This window comes from Scyliorhinus torazame, chromosome 19 (genome assembly GCF_047496885.1).
Source record: "Scyliorhinus torazame isolate Kashiwa2021f chromosome 19, sScyTor2.1, whole genome shotgun sequence".
Lineage (NCBI taxonomy): Eukaryota > Metazoa > Chordata > Chondrichthyes > Carcharhiniformes > Scyliorhinidae > Scyliorhinus > Scyliorhinus torazame.
In genome coordinates this window covers 80955431-80977948 of record NC_092725.1, presented here as the reverse complement: position 1 = coordinate 80977948, position 22518 = coordinate 80955431, and the positions used below count along the sequence as shown (strand labels likewise).

The 22518-nt window shown below is 45.1% G+C and overlaps 1 protein-coding gene across 6 annotated transcripts in view; it reads left to right on the top strand.

The window, feature by feature from the left end:
• The window catches only part of LOC140396252 (voltage-dependent calcium channel subunit alpha-2/delta-4-like), an 820155-nt gene that overhangs the window by 312583 nt on the left and 485054 nt on the right, over positions 1-22518 (top strand). For all 6 annotated transcript variants that reach the window (XM_072484603.1, XM_072484602.1, XM_072484604.1 and 3 more), the window contains 3 exons: positions 6781-6858; positions 10306-10386; positions 12061-12135. In XM_072484603.1, the coding sequence (XP_072340704.1) occupies positions 6781-6858; positions 10306-10386; positions 12061-12135 (234 nt within the window). The remainder of the gene's footprint in view (positions 1-6780; positions 6859-10305; positions 10387-12060; positions 12136-22518) is intronic.

The window sequence follows — 22518 nt, the reverse complement described above, 5'->3', positions numbered from 1 at the left end:
TTTCATTTGTTTTTTTTGGAAGAAAAAAAAACAGTCACAGAAACAGGCGCCCTTCATTAACAATATCCAAAAGTTTCTGTGAACTAGCTCCTCATTTTGTAAAACAGTCTGACAATTGATAGCTACTGTTGACCCATTTAATTTTTGCTATTTTCCCTCTGTCCAACATCTGCTTCAAACTTGCGATGTCTATCCTTAACCTTTTTTCATTGACACTTTTTGTAGAGTGCACATTTTCCCACGGGGATTTATTGTCAATGTGACAGTCAATAGGTATATTACCCAAACCCCTAATCCACAAATTTCTGTCAATATCTCAGATATATAAAAGGCCATATCCACCGCCTCTACAAGGCTTAACGTCTCAGCAGCCAAAGTGCTTTTGACCACTCTCCTTATTTTCTTTGTTTCCCACACAAGAGGGCAACATTTACCATTGTTCCCCAAAAGGAAAATTATAAAACCTCCTGCGCTTCAAACCCTATCACATAAATTTGCATATGACGCATCTCTATAAACTATGAGTTTCAAGTGCTTAAGGTCACCTAAAACCGGGAACCTCAAAACACACTCCTGCTTTTTTAGTTTGGCCAACGCTTTATTTGCTCTTATTATGTCTTCCACTTTGGGATCATTCATTTTTGTACTCAACTCTAAGACATCAAAACTCACGTCCAGTCTAGTCTGTCTACCTAACCAATTCAGTTGCCCAATTAAACTTCGCAGTTGCTCTTTGTCCATCTTTGAAACCATTGCGTCTTTTTGTGAAACCCGGCCACGACTAATTGCTGTTGGGTTGATGCTTTCCAAATAAGATTGCTGATGTAAAGTTGCCCCCAACTTAGTTTGTCCTATTCCCAGTCCAATATATTTAAATGCACCGGAAGCCTGACTTTCAACACTGAATTCTTTCCTCAAACCAGAGATTACAATAGTTTCAAAATCACTAGTCCCACCCCACAAAAAATCATCGACATGCATCATAAAGATGCCAGAAAGATTTCCTTTAAAATGCCATTAAAATATTGCCGGATCTGCTTTCAACTGGCAACAGCCTAACTTTAACAAAACTGACCTTACCGAAAAATACCAGACTCTAGATGCATAATTTAATCCATGAACACATTTGTTCAACTTCCAGAGTACCCCTTCTGTGTTAGCTGCCTCTTTAGGAGGATGGAGAAAAATGTCTCTCTGGAGCTGATGCCCCTGCAAAAAGGCAGCTTTTACACCTATAGATTTGCATTCCCATGCCTTTGTGGCTAATAGAGCCAAGAAGATCTTTAAAATAATCTTTCCTGCCGTAGGTGAATCTACCCTTAAATCCTAATCTTCTAAGTTTTCTTCAAATCCCCTTGCCACAAGCCTGGCCTTTGCCTTATAAGTTCCATCCGGAAGAACCTTTTCCGTGCATCTGTGGGATAGAGCTCTTTGTCCCCTATCCGGTACTTCCATGAATACCCCAAATTCACTCCAACTATGCAGTTCTTGCTGTATGGATTCTTTGATAACTTTTTCATCTAATTTATTGGAAGCCACCAAAATCTCACGTGCATGTGGGCTTCTACTCCTAATAGTATTCGTAGTCTTACTCATGATCCGAGATCTTGATAAACTATGTCCCCTCGCCCGCCTGGTATCTCGTTTGTACTACTACTGCTTGATCTTTCCCTCCTGCTGTGGGATGTCCTTTCAATAGTTCTCAACATTTTCCTGTGTACCTGTTCACTATCCGATATACTATCTGAACTGACACTGCGTTTCTGTGCCCTCCATTTTTGAACTTCGTGTTCTCAATCCATTGTCTTGACTCCTTCCCCTGAATGCAGTACATTCAACCAATGTTTATACTTTCCAGTGGCCTTCCCTGCTCTACTAATAACAGTTGCATCCTTCCATTGACTAGGCCCTTCAGGCACGTATGTCCCTTTTGTACCAACTTTTGGCAGTTGTCCTTTCGGGTAAATGGCCTGTTCTAATTCATCAGAAGTGTTGTGTTCCTCTACAGAAACCCTTTCTATATCAGTTAACTGGTCCTCATAGTTCTGTAACACGTACGTACCAGATGACTCTGGTTCCTCGTCATGTCTGTCTGCTCTGTCTAAATTTGAAAATTTGTAATCTGTACCCAATATCCTTGATGAATGTACCCTAACAGTTTGATTGCCATGTTGCAAAATAATTGTTTTGCCATCTATGCCTATGATCTTCCCTGGGTCTTTCCATTCATTAAAATTGTCTCTCTTATAGTATACTATGTCTCCTTGCTGAAAAACGGTATTTGATAGCCGTACATTATGTCTTAAAGCTCTGCGAATTCTTTCAGAGACTTCTGCTTCCAAAAAAGCTTTTCTACTGCTATGTAATGCATTTAAATGCTCAGCAAAGGCAGAGCTAATTGTTGTCCCTTCCCAAGCTGGAGGCTGGTCATCTCAAATGGACGGAATTTTAGGATTTCTACTAAACATGAATTGATAGGGACTATAGCCCCCCAGCTATCTGCAATGAATTCTTTGCATGTACCGCCAATGCTAAAGCTGAATTTAGCTTGCAGTTTGGTCTATCTGCCAAAATTTTCCAGAGCATGTCATCTATTACCGCATGGTTTCTTTCACATACACCATTACTAAATGGGCTTTCCACAGCCGTAGTCATAACTGTGATATTCATGTTTTCACACATATCCCTAAACACATCATTAGCAAATTCTCCCCCATTGTCCATAAGGAATTTTGCCGGTGAGCCCATTCCTGTCCCTATCCATTTTTCCATGATTTGATCCAGAATTACTCTCTTTTCTTTACTTCGTACAATCGTTGATTGACTAAATCTGGTTGCTAAATCTACAAAATGCAAAATAAATATTTTATTGGCTTTATCCCAGATCTTAAGGTCCATAGCCACAATGTCGTTAAAATATCTGGCCAAAGGTAGGGTTACTATCGGTCGTGCTGGTGTCCTTCTGTACTTCCTACAAAATTCACTACCCTTTTCTATCAGTTTATTATAGTCTTCATCCCTTACCCCTGCATTCTTTAATAAATTTTTCAGCCTCCAAGGAGGACGGATGCGCAAATTGCATATGCAGTTTTAATACCACAAGCTTTTTAGCAGCTAAAGTCCCATTTTCAACTGCCATTAACACATCCTTAACCACTACTTGAAATATTATTTTTCAGTAATGGACTACAATAGTGTCCCGACTGTGTAAATTGTAAGTCCACCGTCTTTCCAAAAACTGTTGCCTTATCCTGTTCCATATCCAGTTTCATGTGTGCTTTCTTCATCGACGGTCTGCTCAGAAGCAAAGGTATCTCACTTGGTACAACATCCGTGCTAATGAAATGATTCACTCCGGCAATATTGCAAGGGATCACCACCCTTTTCAGCGACTTCAGAGTATTATCATCCCCAAACCTGAAACTTGTGGAACTTTCAAATTCCTTAACCTTGTTACGACTTTCAGCATTCAAGGAGTCCAGGTAACATTTTAACCAGTCAATTCCACACACAGTAGATGTGCAGCCACTGTCCAATACAGCACAGTTGAAGGATTCTGCAACCAACACCCTCATTACCGGCGTAAAACTGCTTGTCAATAGGACAATGCCTTCTTTCTGGTCACTATCTTTTTCCTCTTCTGACTCTTCCGTGTCATGTGTCACTTCAAACACACTATTATAACGTGTTGGACAGTTGAAAGCATAATGGTATTGAGAATCACATCGAAAACAGCGATTTATCATACCCCGGGCATTTCTGGGGTTCATCTTCCTATTGTAGGTTCTAACTGGGTTTCTGTCTTCATAATTTCCGGGTCCCGATCTCCTTTTATAGTCTTGGAACCTGTTTGTAGCCGTGCAATTTCGCCATCCTGTTAGTAGTGTATCTTCCATATTCTGCCTTATTGCAGGCTGACCTATTTGGGTCATCAGAGCCATCGGAATCGAATGTTTCCCCAGAAACATTTTTAAAGCTTCTGTCATCTGATCGAATAAAGTATCGTTATCAGCAAACTGAACTCCTGTCAAAACCAGGAGCCTATCCATGTTGCTCACTCTAGCACAGTCAAGGAATTTAAAGGCCAACACAGACAGTGGAAATTCCAGGTTGTGTTTCTGCAGCCTTTTATATAGTCTGCCAAATTCCATTATATAGTCTTCCATGGAGAAATCCTCTATTTTCCGGAACCTATCAAAATCCGACCATTCTTCATATGCACTTAACAAGTCATCCTTTTTATAAATCTTATCCATATAATGTAATAGAGTCTCCAGACCTCCTTCTGAGTTTAACTCTTCCAATTCCAGCTCAGAAAACACTTTGCTTCGGACGTTACTGTCATAAGGTAGAGAAAGAGCCAATGCCATAACTTGTTTTCTCTTTCCCAAGGCAGTTACCTTAGTCCACATAACTACTGCACTTCTCCATTGGTCGTACGATCCCCTTTCAGAAAATAAGGGGGGGTAGTCATATCCAACCATCTTTATCCTAGGTTCAGCCATATATCTTCTTTTTTTATTCTTTTCAGCCACTCCTTGGTTTGGTCTGGAAAAGTTGTATCTTTCAACCCTTCACATTTGCACAGCAACCATCCTCTGTGCCCATTTGTTAGACGTTTAGCTGTTGTTGTATAAAGAATCAAAGGTACTGCTCCTTTTTACAAACACCTTTATTTCACTTTAACAGACACTGCACAAAACTCTGTCTTCACATCACCTGACACAAAGGCCACCTGAAGCCCCTTTACATATCAGTGTCAATTATTGGATACTTAACATAAATGAGACAACTAATTGGAATGTCTCTTAACCCATTACTTAACATTGGTGAGGTGTGGGATCGTCAGAAAACCTGTGGGATATTGTGTGGTCATTGCATGAGAACAGATCGGTTGGACTGTGATGTACTCCATCGTCGAGAAATGTGCAGACATACATTGACTGAGCTTTTACTGGAGAGTTTCCCTCCCCACCACCACAATAGTTGGTGGAGAGCTCACCCCTGTTCCGTGCAGCAGCCATTTATTGCTCTGGGAGCCTACAACCCCCATCTGAGGAAAAAGTTCTGCTTCTAAGAGCTGCCGACCATTTGATTAACCAGCTTCTCTCTGGCTCCAGCTGCTCCACCAATAATTACTAAAGGGGAGCAGTGAAGGAGACGCCAAACCTCTCCTACCTGAGACCTCAGCAGCCTTTTCCATTAATTGGCTACTTAAGGGTCTCATTTAGGGCGAAGGCTGATGATCTCCCTTGCTTTTGCAGGTGGATGGGCAGTGGGAAGTAATTCCCCAATTGTATGATCCATTCACACCATAAAATTCTGCCCTTGAAAACTAAATGAACAATAACACGCTGACGTATTATCTTCCTCCTGAAAGATAGTTGGTACATTGTAATGTCATATCGTATTTGCTGGTCATTTTTATTGTTTTAATATCACGATGCTGTATAATTGGATCTCATATTCTGTCTGCCCTTCTTATTTGTAATTTACTTACCTCAACCCATCACGATCATTCTATTCAGCTTCCACCTCATTGCTACCGCTTATTGCTATCCTCATCATTGATAACTGCTACAGTCTAAGGAGGTAACTATTATAAATTCATAAGTTCACAAGATATAGGAGCAGAATTAGGTCATGTGGCCCATCCAGTCTGATCCGCCATTCGATCAAGGTTGATCTCATCCTGGTCTTAGCTCCACTATCCAGCCAATTCTCCATAACCTTCAACCTATTACCTCTTTAAAATCTGTTTAACTCCTCCTTAAATTTACTCACTGTCCCAGCATCCACTGCACTCTGGGTAGCAAATTTCACAGATTTGTAACCCTTTGCGAAAGTAGTTTCTCCTCAACTCCATTTTAAATTTGCTACCTCTTATCCTAAGAATGCCCCACAAGAGAAAGCACCTGCTCCACGTCTACTTTATCCATACCTTTTATCAACTTGTATACCTCAATTTGATCTCCCCTCATTTTTCTAAATTCTAAAGAATATTGGCCTAAACTGTTCAATCTCTCTTCAACATTCCATTTGCTTTCTTTATAATCTGCAGTATCTACATTGCTCACTGCATGTGCTGCCATTATTGTATGTTGTGTTCTGAATTCAGTGGTCATGGTTTGTACTGTGCTGTGTTGTATGTATTTAACTCTGTGCTGTATATGAATGTCGTGTACTGCATGAAGTTCAGGATGGGGGCAGTGTTTCATTCATAAAGTGGCTAGGACTTTCTTCAACAGGTTACAAAGAGAGTTTCATTAACTTAAAGAAAAAAATGTCAAGTGAATTGTTTTTGCAGGTTACCCATCATTATAATCCATTTTGAATTTCCCTGGAGAATCTCGACTTGTAGCACAGCAATTCGACAAAACATGTCATTGTTTTCTTTTCATATAATATAGGTCTGAGGTACATAGGCTTGTTGAGCCAAGTAGTCTATTTACAATATGCATTTCAGAAAGCAATCCTGTAATTTGTTAGCTCATGCAATCTAGTATATCCGAATCATGCATTTCACCTGGGAGTTGGCAATGTTTGAGGAATTTCAACCACTGTTCAATCGCAAAAACTACCTAAAGTGGAAGTATTCCCATTCCCATTGTTACTTTTCACATCTCATCTGACATATTAACTGAGGCAGAATTTCATGCAGTCAATTTTATTCGAGACCTAATTAATAGCAGCGTGAAGTACAATTTTCATGCCTGCCTATTGTTGTCCTTACAGTCATTCCTTTTTTAATTAATATCTAATCATTTGCTTATACGACAGCTATTTCAAACAGCAGCACATAGTCTGCTCCTCATGACGACGGTGGCAATGCCAGTCTTTAGCAGAAAGAATGAAACTGTGAGTACCTGTATTCAACATCTTTCTCTGTTCAGCCTCTTTTTGTATAAGTTTTGTATTGTTAAACATCTGACAATACCAATACAAACAGAGTAAAAACCACTTTGGATTGGAATTTGAATTGGAAGCTGCAGGAAAAGATGCAGACTAAGATGATCAAATACTATCCAGGTCTGATTCCTGTGCTGTTTATGCATGAGAAAAAGTACTTTTGCCCAAGTCTTAGATGAATGTTGGCATTGATGATCACAAATCTGCTGGAATTGCCAGCAACGTAAACCTGCTGGATTCCTTAAATTTTTCCTGACAGCCTGATTTGATAATCCATCTGGATTATTTTGTGGCATTTATCCATCATTCTGCCTCTTAAAAATAAATAGGTGGAACAGCATTCACAATAGGGTAGATGGTATACAAGGAACAGCATTCACAATAGGGTAGATGGTATACAAGGAACAGCATTCACAATAGGGTAGATGGTATACAAGGAACAGCATTCACAATAGGGTAGATGGTATACAAGGAACAGCATTCACAATAGGGTAGATGGTATACAAGGAACAGCATTCACAATAGGGTAGATGGTATATAAGGAACAGCATTCACAATAGGGTAGATGGTATACAAGGAACAGCATTCACAATAGGGTAGATGGTATACAAGGAACAGCATTCACAATAGGGTAGATGGTATACAAGGAACAGCATTCACAATAGGGTAGATGGTATACAAGGAACAGCATTCACAATAGGGTAGATGGTATACAAGGAACAGCATTCACAATAGGGTAGATGGTATACAAGGAACAGCATTCACAATAGGGTAGATGGTATACAAGGAACAGCATTCACAATAGGGTAGATGGTATACAAGGAACAGCATTCACAATAGGGTAGATGGTATACAAGGAACAGCATTCACAATAGGGTAGATGGTATACAAGGAACAGCATTCACAATAGGGTAGATGGTATACAAGGAACAGCATTCACAATAGGGTAGATGGTATACAAGGAACAGCATTCACAATAGGGTAGATGGTATACAAGGAACAGCATTCACAATAGGGTAGATGGTATACAAGGAACAGCATTCACAATAGGGTAGATGGTATACAAGGAACAGCATTCACAATAGGGTAGATGGTATACAAGGAACAGCATTCACAATAGGGTAGATGGTATACAAGGAACAGCATTCACAATAGGGTAGATGGTATACAAGGAACAGCATTCACAATAGGGTAGATGGTATACAAGGAACAGCATTCACAATAGGGTAGATGGTATACAATCTGTGGGAGAATCATTGAAAACGACAAATGAAACCAAAAGAAACCAAAGAAGCCATTTCAGTCTCCGATGCTCTTCCAGTTCTTAATTGCCCTTATGTGTTTTCCACCAGTCTGCTTCCTTACACCAGTGACATCAGTTCTCAGGAATTCCCGTCTCAAGGCTGCCAAACTCCGAATATACCCAGTCATGCTAAACCACAGGACCACCAGGTGCTTAAAACCCCCAGATCCTCACCTTCATGCCAAACCTCAGACCTTGAGTGCTACAGGATACAATGATGCCCCAATCCCCAGGCAACCACCCTCATCCAGTATTAAGGAAGCTTTAAAAGTCAGTGTTCCCCAAAACCCCTGGCTTTTCGTCACTGGCGTAAGTGTGACAAAATAAGTTCCAGTTATCTTGCCCTATCTGATGTGAACTTCCAATTGCTATGTCATAGACCCAATGAACTTATGCTGACTCCAAGGAAGCCTAGAACATGAATTTCCTGAGCGGGACCATTTGTTTTACTGGTTTAATGCATGTGATCTGAAATGAAAATGAGGCAGAGTTCTGTGCACCAGAACACATACCACATTAGTGCCATCCCAATTTCTACATTAATTTATATTATAAATACTCGCCCATGTTTTAACTGTGTGCATGAAAATAAGGGAGCAATGATATTGTGCTATCATTTGCCATCTGGTTTGGGATACCGATATGAAACAAGTGACCATTGTTTCGAGATGTTATTGCAATGGTAAAATTAAATGTAGAGCCATGCAATTATAGAATGATTTACAGAAACTTTATTTAAGACCAAACTGTACTACCTTTGTTTGTATGTATTATTGACAATAACTTTCTCATCTACCTGCATGCCATTTATTGTGGGGCTGCCATTTCTCCACATTCTGTCAGGGTACAACAAAGAATACAATCATTTTACATGAGATTTACAACAATTGTTAGTTCTTCATTTATACACAAATTCATACCTGTAATTTAAAATTTGAGATTACAGACAATAATGCAGGTTGAGAATGAGAAAAATATATTTGCAGCTGGCTTCAGTCACATGACCTCCAAGCCCCTATTCTTCCCATGCCTATCAAACCTGAGAATCCTTCCTCACTGTTGCCAAATCTTGGATGCTCCCACTTCTTCTTCTTTCAGCTTCCCCCATTTTACTTGTGGTCACCACAATGTCAGTTGATTTTCCTTCTCCCACTCCTTCTGTCAGTCACCCATTCTGTCAGTCACCCATTCGTTTTCCAATCGCGCTACGTTTAAATCTTTTGACACTGCATTCTTTCATCTGACCTTAGGCCTTCTTCTTCTCCTTCTTCTTGGCAATCCCATCTCCATCACCTGCCTCACTGCATTTCATCTCTCTCTCTTTCTGTAACAAGTGTCCATACCATTTCAATCTCTATTTGTTTTTATCTTTGATGTGTTGACGATCTTCATTGACCCCCTGATGTGCTAGTTCCTGATCTTGTCCTTTCTCATTACTTCACATACCCATTTCAGCATCCTTATATCCTTATCATCCAGTCATTATTCCTCTTTTTGATGTTGCCCATGTTTTTGCATAACAAGGCTATTCTTAAAACTGTCTTGTAGATTCTTCCTTTCAGTTTCAGCTGCGCTTTCTTTCACAAAGCACTGCACTGCAAATTCTTCTAATTATTCCAACTGGAGCTAATCCAACATAATTCCATTGCTGTCAAACCTTTGATATTCCCCAGTATTTCCAAATCTCAGATTAGTTTAATGCTTGCAGGATCTGTCAGTACTCCCATGACCCCACCAAAAGCTTCAGGCACAAACTTGCTCCTGTAATTTCCTAAATATCAGGTGCCTTACTATCGCTTCCAGGTCACCACAAATAGATGGTTAATGACCCCAAGCCCTAGCTTCTCCTCCCCTATCCCACAGTCTACTGTCACAGTCTCTCAGTGGTTCCTCGATCTACTTTCAATAAAACACCCAGATCCCTTCCTCCAAGGTGTCAACCACCCACGGTTCAGCCCACTCCCATTTTGAAGTTTTCAAACTCAATGTAATGACTGCCAATTATTAGAGAAGCATTAGGAGCAATGTATGTAATGAAGAACTTCAACTATTTTTGTGACTGATCTGCCCTCATACTCTCTCTTTTCCTGTAGAGAGCACACGGTATTCTCCTGGGAGTTGTAGGTTCAGATGTTCCACTGAGAGAGCTGTTGAAATTAGCTCCAAGGTACAAGGTAAGTCCTAAACTGCATTAATGCTTTAAACCATCAGTGATGATAAAATATCATTCTTATTTGGAGTCCTGATCAGAATAACACATGCAAATTATTTGCAGATAAACTATAGCACCTCATGAGTTAACAAATCACAGCATTTTTTTTCAGTGCCAGCAGAAATAATTAGTGTCAGATTTGTTAATTCAGCCATAAGAAAATGTAAACAACGCTCCATGAAATCATGTATTTCAGATGCGTTTCAAAATCATGCACTGTTTCATACCCTTGTCCTTCTCACACTGTTAATGCATTTTATTTTCAAGAAGCTGAAGCGGGTGTCAGTGGTTTTATCCTGTGTTCTATGTGGTATAGTGAATATTAAATAATTCACAGAGCACCGATTCACTCACTCTTCTCTGCTCCACAATAACTAATGATATTTTGCATTTTTCTACTTCATGTGTGACACGACAAGCCAGCAGACAACTTGAAATTCTACATGCCAATAAATAAGTATGATTTTGTTGCAATGGTTTATGAAGTCTTTATAGATATAAATATAGCAAGGCTTTCAACTGTATGTTGCATCTTGGCTATGTGCCCTGCTGAGGTATGGATATGCATGTGATGCAGTGAAGGAACTTGAGAGGTTGTGTGAAAACTTTGCATAAGTAAGCAGTTGATGCAGAAACATGTGGCATGACATCTTAAGAAATTACCTGGTGCGTGGTTTGAATTAAAAACAGAAAATGCTAGAAAAACTCAGCAGGTCTCATGGCATCTGGGGAGAAACAAGTTAACATTTCAAGTCTGTATGACTTGACTCTTGCCTTTTTTGCACCTCCAAAGCTCCAAGGGGAATATGACGGCGCAGTGGTAATGTCACTGGACAAGTAATCTAGAGACCCAGCCTAATGCTCTGGCTGCATGGGTTTAAATCTCACCATGGCAGCTAGTATAATTTACATTCAATTAATAAATCTGGAATATAAAGTCACTCCCAGTGATGGCGAACATTACTAATGAACCATCATTAATTGTTGTTAAAAAACCATCTGGTGCACTAATAGGAAGAAAATCTGCCATGTGACTCTAGACCCATAGCAATGTAGTTGACTCTTAAATGCCCAGTTCAAAGGCAATCAGGGATGGGCAACAAATGCTGCCCTTGTCCACAACACACACATCCCATGCGTTATATTATATTGCTACTCCTTGAGCATGTTATATTACTGGGTTTAAGTAATATATGTTGTTACTAACTGTAGACGATGTTGAAGAACACTCGAGTCTTTGAAGTCAACTGAAAGAATTTATTCAGTAACGATAAAACTACTAAATGAGTTTGAAACTCCACTGAACTAACTCCAGCAATAAAGTAAGGATAACTAACTGTACAAACTGTATCTAAGCTACACGTGGTGTCTAGGCTGAGATCCTCTCTACTACACTGCTGCTCCCTAGTCACTCCCACATGGAAAGAGAGCTAGAGCTTCTGGGGACTCAGTTATATATTGGATCTAGTAATGCCCTCTAGTGGTAGTGCCACAGCTAGGAGTTGTGACATGTCTGTCTACATATCATTACACCATGAAAGAATAAAAAAACAAAAGAAACGTTGACTTGAGTAAAATTTCATCATTGTGACATTGCTTTTAAAATTGTATTCCCTTTAATGTGTTTATCATGCAGCTTGGAGTACATGGTTACGCATTTTTGAATACTAATAATGGATATATACTTGCCCATCCTGATCTCCGACCTTTAGTAAGTAACTTCAACCATTCTTTTATTTTTAAATTTAGAGTATCCAATTTTTTTTTTCCAATTAAGGGGTAATTTAGCATGGCCAATCCACCTAACCAGCACATCTTCGGGTTAGTGGGGGTGAAACCCACGCAAACACGGGAAGAATGTGCAAACTCCACATGGACAGTGTCCCAGGGCCGGGATTCAAACCCAGGTCCTTAGCGCCATAGTCCCAGTGCTAACCACTGCACCACCGTGCTGCCTACGTCAACCATTCTATATTGATGCAAACAAATGTGTGCAATGGGGAGAACAGAAAGGAATAAATGTACAAATGTTATTTACCAGAGTAAATTCTCTGACCATACATTAACAAAATGTGGCGATTGATGACAGAGGCTGGGCAGTACCATGCAATGACAGCTTTTAAACATTGCAACTAATGCCTTTTAAAAAAATATTTTTAATCATACAACATTTTTCATTATACTCAAACAACAATACAACAATCGCCCAATCCCCTAAATGCCCTCTTCCCAACCCCTCACCCCCAATGAGAAAAAAATGCCATACCTTAAAACAAAATACAGAGCCAACCACCCCCCCCCCCCCCCCCCCGCCAAACAGCTGACGGTAACCTGCTCCCTGAAAATTAGATGAAAGGCTGCCATTTTGAAGAAGACAGTTCCATCGACCCCCTCATGGTAGACTCTCTTATTAGCAAATAATACAGTGGAAGAAAGCCGCACCAGATTCAATCAAAAATATAGAGGTGCAGAAATTCCAGCAGGTCCCCCAGCCACGCCAAGACCTCTCCACCCAAGAACTCACCTCCAGGCTATTAGCGAGGCGAAGGCTACTACATCAGCCCTCATCCCCGTCTGCAGCACCATGAGTGAAAAACTCCAAAAATGGCCACCACAGGACACAGCTCCAACTGAATGCCCAAAATCCCTGACATTGTACCAGAAAAGAAGACCCAGAAACTAACAAACTTGGGGCAAGACCAAAACATGTGCGTGTAATTTGCCAGCCCCCACTCACACCTATCCTCCACCCTCGAAAAGAACCCACTCATATGCGCCCTGGTCAGGTGTGCCCTGTGCACTACCTTGAACTGGATCAAGCTTAACCTCGCAAATTAGGAGGTGAAGTTGACACTGTAAAGAGCCTCACTCCACAATGACCCCCCTCAATGACCAAACCCAGCTCACCCTCTGACTTCCTCTTTACCTCCTCCTGCTCCATCGCCAACATCTGCCCATAAACATCTGACATCCTTCCTTCCCCTTGGCCAAGGACAGGATTCTGCCCATAAGCGAAGTCGATGGTGCCAAGGGAAATGAAGGAAGTTCCTTGCGTAAAGAATTGTGTACCTGAAAGTGCCTGAACACATTCTCTTTCGGGAGCTGGATCTTCTCTAACACTTGTCCAGCTCGGCGAATCTGCCTTCTAGAAATATGTCCCCAAACCTCTCCACCCCCTCCCTCTCCCATGCCCTAAACCATTAGTCTAATCTTGCAAATTGGAGCAGGCAGTGACATAGAGCAAAGTTTAAATAGCTGCCTAAACTAATTCCAAATTCTCAAATTGGTTATCACCACCAGCCTCAAAGAGAATTTAGCGGGGGAAAACGGGAGTGGCACAGTAACCAGGGCCCTCAGACTCAACCGTATGTATGAAACCTCCTCCATCTGACCCCATATAGAGTCCGGGTCCTCAAACCACCCCCGCATCTTAGCGATATTTTCCACCCAGTATTAGAATAACTAGCTGTGCCAACCACGCCTGACTGCCTATTTCTTTGCAAAAACATCCTACGAACTTGAGGAGTCTTACCAGCCCAACAAAGATAGTTATCAATTTATTAACCCTCCAAAAGAAAGACTTGGGGAGAAAGACTGGGAGACACGGCACTCACAAAACATATCCAGCAGAAGTGGGATCAACTGACCTGCAAATTGTTTGTAAAATTCCATGGAAAAGCCATCCAGACCCGGAGCTCTACCCATCTGCATTGACTGAATACAGCTCATAATCTCTTCCAGCCCTGTCACCATCTCCAACATCTGTCTTCTCTCTTGCTCCACCTCCAGGAAGGTCAGCTGATCCAAAAATTGCTACATTGATGCACCCTTTTCCAGAGGTTCTCACTCATACAACCCTCAATAGGCCTCAAACACCTCATTGGCCCTCTCTAGGGCAGAAACCAACCTGCCACCCAAGTCCCAAACCTACACTATCTCCCAGATGCAGCCTGCTGCCTCAACTGGTGAGCCAACCAACAACTGACCTTCTTCCCAGACTCATAATATGTCCTCCTCGAGCGTTGTAGCTGGCTCACTGCCTTACCGGTCGATAACAGCTCAAAATCCGTTTGCAGTTTCTTCCTGTCTCCAAGAATTCTGGTGTCGGTATAATCGAATACTGGTGGTCCATCATGAAAATGGCAGCCACAAGTCTCTGCCTGTCCACCTTCCCAGATTTGTCCCTATCCACTTTATAAAAGATTATCTCCCCCCTAATAACCGCCTTCAGGGCTTCCCTGAGCGTATAAGGCAAGACCGCCTCATTCCTATTGAACTCAACAGACTCCCCAATGGGAGAGGACATCGGCTCACAAAATCACTTATCCATGAGCAACGCCGTGCCCAATCTCCACGGCGGTCACTGAGAGCGGCCCGGCTCTCACATCAGCTCCACAAAATACAGAGCATGATCTGATATCATGATCGCCGAGAACTAGGCCGCCCCTCAACCCAGGAAGAAGAGATCTTCCCACCACAAATAAGTCAATCTGGGAGTAAACCCGATTGACGTGGGAAAAAAAAAGAAAACTCCTTATCCCTCGGAAACCTAAATCTCCACGTGCCTACCCCCCCTCATTTGTTCCATGAACACCAATAACTCCTTCGCACCGCAAATGGACTCCAAGACTTCAGACTCGTCCTATCGAAACTAGGATCCAAATCACAATTGTAGTTTCCCCCCCATAATTGACCGATGTGAATCAAGGTCTGGGACAGAACCAGGGCCTTATTAATGAATGCTGTCATCCCAGTTCAGTGTATACACATTAACCAACACCACCCGCGTATCCGCCAGAAACCTACTGATGATTACGTACCTCCTACCTGGGTCTGATAATATAGTAACTGCAGAAAAAGCCACTCTCTAATTAATCAGTACATCTGCCACCCGCAGATGCTGCAAGATATACCTGCCCCACCCAACCTTTCTGCAACCTTGATCTTTGATTTTCAGATGGGTCTCCTGGAAAACCACATCCGCCCTCAAAGTCCTCAGGTGCGCAAACACCTGGGACCTATTTACTGGACCATTCAACCCCCTCACATTCCACGTTATCAACCGGAGAGGAGACCCCATTCGATCCCCCACCAGAATCCCCACCAGAGACCTCCATCTGGTGTTCAACACATTAATAGGATGCAAATAGTTAATTTTACATCCTCCCACAGGCGGGGGAATGAACCCCAGGGGTCCGGAGCATCAGAAACGGATACTGATCCTATTTTTTCTTTGACGCTGGATTCTCCGCCACATCGGGAACTCTGTTGCTGGTGGCGGACGGTGGTGAATCCATCCCAGGTTTTCTGCCAGACCTGGAAGAATCTTTGAGAAATTTCTCAGCCCTTATATTGCAAAGGCCATATGCCAGACACAGGAGAAATTAAACTCCCATTCCTCTGCCACTGGCATTCTGGTTTCCGAATGGCTGGGAACAGACATTCATTGCACAGTGAATTGGGGGAGTGAATCCGAATCCTAACTCTCTGTGCACATTGAAGATTTTTTACATACTGGTTCTACAAACATTATGTTTTCTTCATATTTTTCTATTACAACCTCGCATGTTGCAAATGGAAGTTGTTAGAATTCACAGATATGGTGAAGTTTGGAATGTAGTTCATTAAAATGTGTGATGGTGACGAATGAAAGAATTATCAACTTTGCAAACTGCCTCATTAGCAAGAAAAAACAGTTTTTCTGTTTTAGTGGTATTCTTGGAATGTTTTTCCTGATTGTGTCAGCATTGTCTTCCAGACTAATTGAATTAGTGTCTTTGAAAAATTGTTGCCACAGAAATTCTCAATTGTGGAGGTTGGGGGAGGGGTACGATAGCATGGCAGTAATCAACAGTTTGAAGATAACAGGCACGATTTAATGGCCACTTCCATCTGGTGCAGATCTGGGCGCACCGGTTAAATAGTGGGAGAGGCCAAAATCGGACCCCACTCCCGGCGTGCACCGATTCGTAATCTACCTGCTCACTCCCGGTGGCGGGTTCCGGATCCCACCCAGACGTGGCAAGACTCCAATTGACACCAACTAAGACCAACCTCCATCTCATTAGCGAGATGTAAATCCAATCTCACAGCCTTCCAGGAACAAACCGGCTCCCCAGCAAGTGATCATGCGGGGGTCATTTTGTACTTCTTTTTAAAAATGGGAAGTTGGCGCAATGGCTAGTGAGAGGAGCTGAGGAGATGAGTAGCCATTTCCATTCACTGGCATACAACCCAGAGCTTGGGTGGGGGATGAGTGTCATAGGTCAGGGGTCACCCCTGGGCTGGGGGGATGAGGGGTGTTGCGTCTGCGGGACCTACAAGCCATCCCCCAATATTGTGTATACCCATAACACAGTCAATTACAGTTGCTGCCTGTCTGTCCTACCAAACGCTTCCAGGACAGAGCCCTGTTCTTGGTTATATGCTGAAGGTCACTTGAACGCCCTTTGACTGTGAGAAGACTCTAGCTGCACAGTTGAAGGCTATTGCTACCATGGAATTGGCATAGTTAGTTATATGAGTAGTTCACAGATCCCAAGTGCATTCTCATGGATACACGTGCCAAGTCTCAGATGAGTGTTATTGCGCAGCATTCCAGTCAAATGGTGAGGCCTGGACACTTTGCCTGAACCCTGGAGGCAACAACATCACAGAGGCTGCAGCCAACAATCAAAAACTCTAGAGCTGGGCCTCACCACTGAGGATATCCCTGCGACCACAGGGTAAGTGTGTGGATCAGAGGAGGGCACCGGAACACCATCACCCCAATGCTCCCGCAGGGGTCTGGGGTCTAGGGGCTCCTGCTGTGGCCAGGGATAAGTGTGTCATGATATTCAGGTAAACATCATGGTGCAAACAGACATACATACTGATGGACCATCAATGGACCAATCAACACACACACAACACCACAGCCAATCACAGGCAAGTGCATACACACTACAAAACAGGGAACACGCCACTTCCCGTGAATTCCAGCAGGAGACAGCTCAGGGCACAGAGCTCACAGCAAGCCACTCAGACATCCACCATGTGCTGAGTGCCATTCAAGATAGTGTTAGGGATAGGTCCACAGATTCAAGGGTTATGATCGAACCTCAGTAACCAGTTTACCACTGTAAATATATGTTCGTAATAAAACTGAGTTGTACCATTCGCAACCGTGTTGGTTCGTCTGTGTAGCAGAGCACCCAACACATCATAGTACCAGGATTGGAACCCGGTAACTGTAGGACCTACCTACGAATTCTCAGGAATCTGCCATCCTGCGCCATGGACACCGTCAGCACGCCGCAGCCGCTACAAGTTGCTGGAAACCTCGGCGTCAATTGGAAGCTGTTCAAACAGCGCTTTCAGCTCTTCCTGGAAGCCAACGAAAAGGAGAGCGCTTCGGACACCAGAAAGATCGCCACCTCCTCTCCACGGCAGGTCAACACGCCATCCATGTCTACAACTCCCTGGTGTTCGCGGAAGGTGAGGACAAGACCAAGTCCAAGATGGTCCTTCTCAAACTCGACCAACACTTCAACGTCGAGGTCAACGAGAGTTTCGAGAGGTATCTCTTCCAGCAGCGCCTGCAGGGTAAGGATGAGCCCTTTCAATCCTTCCTTACGCACCTCCGTATCCTCGCGCAGTCCTGTGGTTAAGACACCACCTCCGATTCAATGATTCGGGACCAGATTGTTTTTGGGGTGACCTCGGGCACCCTACGCCAGCAGCTCCTAAAAATAAAAGGCCTCACCCTAGCCTCCGCAATCGAAGCCTGTGTCCTGCATGAAAACGCGACTAGCCGCTACTCCCAATTTCAAGCGGCCGAATCGGCGCGGCAGGGGTCCTATGCGGCCGGATCGGCGAGGCAGGCGTCCTACGAGGCCGAACGGGTCCAGGCGATCGAGTTCCTCCCGGCCCGCGGCCCGGACGAGGGTGGCCATTTCGCTAGCTTTCCGAGGCCTCCCGCATTTGTGCGCACCAAAACATACGTCGACACAGAGGGACATGATGCGCGGGCGCGCTCGACGCAAGACTGAACTGCGCATGCGCGGTGGCGCAACGAACGCCATGATGTCACGACGTGCGGCAACTGCGGAGCCGCACATTTAAAGCGGCAATGTCCGGCAAGAAACCGACAATGCCTCCGCTGTGGCAAGATGGGCCACTACACTGCCTGCTGTCGAGCAGCTCAACCTGCCAACGCTCACCAATTCCGACAACCTCGCAGGGACATGCGGGCCATTCAGCCCTCTTACAACGAGTCGTGCCCAGACGATATCCAGACCAATGACACAGACGACCGGGACGCCTTCCGTGTTGCGGTCATTGATGGGAACCGGATGTCTCCAGCCGGGACCCACCAGCCGTTGCAAGTGAACACTGTCAATCCGGGTGATGAATGGTGTGCCAGCCTAACGGTCAACCGATCACCGATAACATTCTGTCTGGACACTGGCGCCTCCGCCAACCTCATAGCATGGTCAGCCTTCTACGCCATGAAGCTCAAACCACCAATTCGGCCATCCCGTTGCAAGATGGTCGACTACAATGGAAATGTTTTCCCGGCTATGGGGTCCTGCCAGCTCCAGGTGACACACAACACACACACAGCCACACTCTCATTCGAAATAGTCGGATCATCAAAGGACTCCCTGCTAGGCGCAAGGCATGCAAGGTTCTCCACCTCGTGCAACGAGTCCACACTCTGTCTCCAGAAGGCACATCTGACTTTCCGGATGCAGAATTCAGGGCACAGCTCCAATCGCTCCTCGCCCACAACCAGGAGGCATTCGAGGGCATGGGAACACTGCCCTACACCTACAGAATTCGGCTCAAACCGGACGCTACCCCGGTCATTCACGCACCTTGCAGGGTCCCAGCGCCACTCAAAGACCGCCTCAAGCAGCAGCTGCAGGATCTCCAGGACCAAGGGGTGCTATCCCGGGTCACGGAGCCCACGCCATGGGTCAGCTCCATGGTGTGTGTTAAGAAGCCCTCCGGCGAGCTCCGGATCTGCATTGATCCAAAAGACCTCAACAACAACATAATGAGGGAACACTACCCAATAGCCAAACGGGAAGAGGTCACGAACGAAATGGCCCAGGCTAAAATCTTCACAGAACTGGATGCCTCGAAGGGTTTTTGGCAGATCCAACTGGATCAGTCCAGCCGAAAGCTGTGCACCTTTAACACTCCTTTCGGCAGGTTCTGCTATAACAGAATGCCATTTGGCATCATCTCGGCATCCGAGGTCTTTCACAGGATCATGAAGCAGATGATGGAGGCAATCGAAGGGGTGCGCGTCTACGTGGACGATGTCATCATCTGGTCCACCACACCACAGGAGCACATCAATCGTCTTCAGCGCGTCTTTGCGCGCATACGGGAAAACGGCCTGCGCCTCAACCAAGCCAAGTGTTCTTTCGGCCAAACCGAGCTGAAATTTCTGGGGGACAACCTATCCCGGTCAGGGGTGCGTCCGGATGCAGACAAGGTGGGCGCCATCACAGCCATGCCGCAGCCGGCAGACAAGAAAGCAGTGCTACGCTTCCTAGGCCTGGTCAACTTCCTGGGGAAGTTCATTCCCGACCTTGCCTCCCACACGGCGGCTCTGCGCCACCTAGTCAAGATGTCCACGGAGTTCCAGTGGCTGCCCACACACCAGAAGGAATAGGAGGAGCTCAAAATTAAGCTCACCACAGCCCTGGTATTGGCGTTTTCCGACACATCTCGTGACACTAAAATTTCGACTGATGCCAGCCGGTCCGGCATTGGGGCGGTACTCCTACAGCGGGGTGACACTGCGCCATGGGCCCCGGTCGCCTATGCCTTGCGGGCCATGACCCCCACAGAACAGCGCTACGCGCAGATCGAAAAGGAGTGCCTGGGTTTGCTAACCGGAATAGACAAGTTCCATGACTACGTGTATGGTCTCCCCCAGTTTACCGTTGAGACTGACCAGCAGCCCCTGGTCAGCATCATACATAAGGACCTGAGCGAGATGACCCCTCGCCTCCAGCGCATCCTACTTAAACTCAGGAGGTATGACTTCCAACTGGTCTACACCCTGGGAAAGGACCTTATCATTGCGGATGCTCTATCTAGAGCAGTGAGCACACCGCCCGATTCGGAGGGGTTCATCTGTCAGGTCGAAGCGCAAGTGGCCTTCACATCGGCAAATCTGCCAGCTGACGACTCCAGTCTGGCCCGTATTCGCCGGGAGACTGCGGCTGACGCCCTTCTACAACGGGTGATGCGCCACATGACGGGAGGGTGGCTCAAAGGACAGTGCCCGTAGTTCTACAATGTCCGAGACGACTTGGCCGTCATTGATGGTGTCCTCCTAAAGCTGGACTGGATTGTGAATCCGTACAGCATGCACAAGCTGGTCCTCGACCAACTACAGGAAGGCCATCTGGGGGTCGAGAAGTGCAGATGGAGGGCCCGAGAGGCGGTATACTGGCCGGGCATCAGTGATGACATTGCCAATATGGTGCTCAACTGCCCCACCTGCCAAAGGTTTCAACCGGTGCAACCTCCTGAGACGCTTCAGCCCCATGAGCTGGTGACGTCCCCCTGGGCGAAGGTGGGTGTGGACCTTTTTCACGCGTTTGGCAGGGACTATGTAATCATCATTGATTACTTTTCAAACTATCCAGAGGTCATACGCCTGCACGATTTGACATCGTCCGCTGTCATAAGGGCCTGAAAAGACACCTTCGCTCGCCACAGCATTCCAATGACTGTCATGTTGGACAATGGGCCCTGTTTTGCCAGCCAGGAGTGGTCGTCCTTTGCTGCTTCGTATGGCTTCACACACGTGACGTCCAGCCCTCTGCATCCACAGTCCAATGGAAAGGCGGAGAAGGGTGTTCACATCGTCAAGCAGCTCCTCTGCAAGGCTGCTGCTGCCGGATCGGATTTCTGCCTAGCCCTGCTGGCCTATCGCTCGGCCCCACTAGCCACTGGCCTCTCACCAGCCCAGCTGTTGATGGGTCGCGCCCTAAGGACCACTGTGCCACCCATTCTGGTACCCACAACCAACCATGCTCCGGTACTACACAGAATGCAACAGCAGCGCGTTCGCCAGAAGATGGCATATGACACACGGGCAACTGATCTTCCCGCCCTGGCGCCTGGAGATGACGTCCGCATCCACCTACCAGAAGGTGGCTGGTCAGCACCTGCCGAAGGTCTCCGATGCGTGGCTCCCCGCTCGTTCCTGGTTCGCATGCCTGATGGATCCATTCGCAGGCGCAATCGCCGGGCTCTTCGCCTACTTCCACGCTCGCTACGGGAACTTACACCGGTACCACGCCCTCCTGTTGTTCCTGATGTTGACTTCGTGGAGCTTCCTGCCACCATGCCCCTTCCGTCGTCGCCCGTGGCCAGGCCCATTCCTCAGCCGGTGGATCCTGACCCACCCTTGAGGCGGTCAATCCGAATCCGTCGCCCACCTACTAGACTGGACTTATGAGCCTGTTTGTACATTGAACTCATAATACCACTGTGTTAATATGTTTCTGTTCTTCCTTGTCGTTACAGGAGTTCGTTTTGTCGTTCAACATTTCCCCGTCCTTTGTTTATGGTACAACCTCGTTGCTATGTCGCACCCGACATCGCTCCTTGTATATAGTTTAGCCCCATGTACATGCTGTAGATATTGCACACACACATATTCAGCTGCACTCAGCACACATCTCTATTTATAACCACATAGGCACATGTTCTTATAAAAAAGGGGGGATGTCATGATATTCAGGTAAACATCATGGTGCAAACAGACATACATACTGATGGACAGATCAACGGAGCAATCAACACACACACAACACCACAGCCAATCACAGGCAAGAGCATACACACTACAAAACAGGGAACACGCCACTTCCCGTGAATTCCAGCAGGAGACAGCTCAGGGCACAGAGCTCACAGCAAGCCACTCAGACATCCACCATGTGCTGAGTGCCACTCCAAGATAGTATTAGGAAAAGGTCCACAGATTCAAGGGTTATGATCGAACCTCAGTAACCAGTTTACCACTGTAAATAAATGTTAGTAATAAAACTGAGTTGTACCATTCGCAACCGTGTTGGTTCGG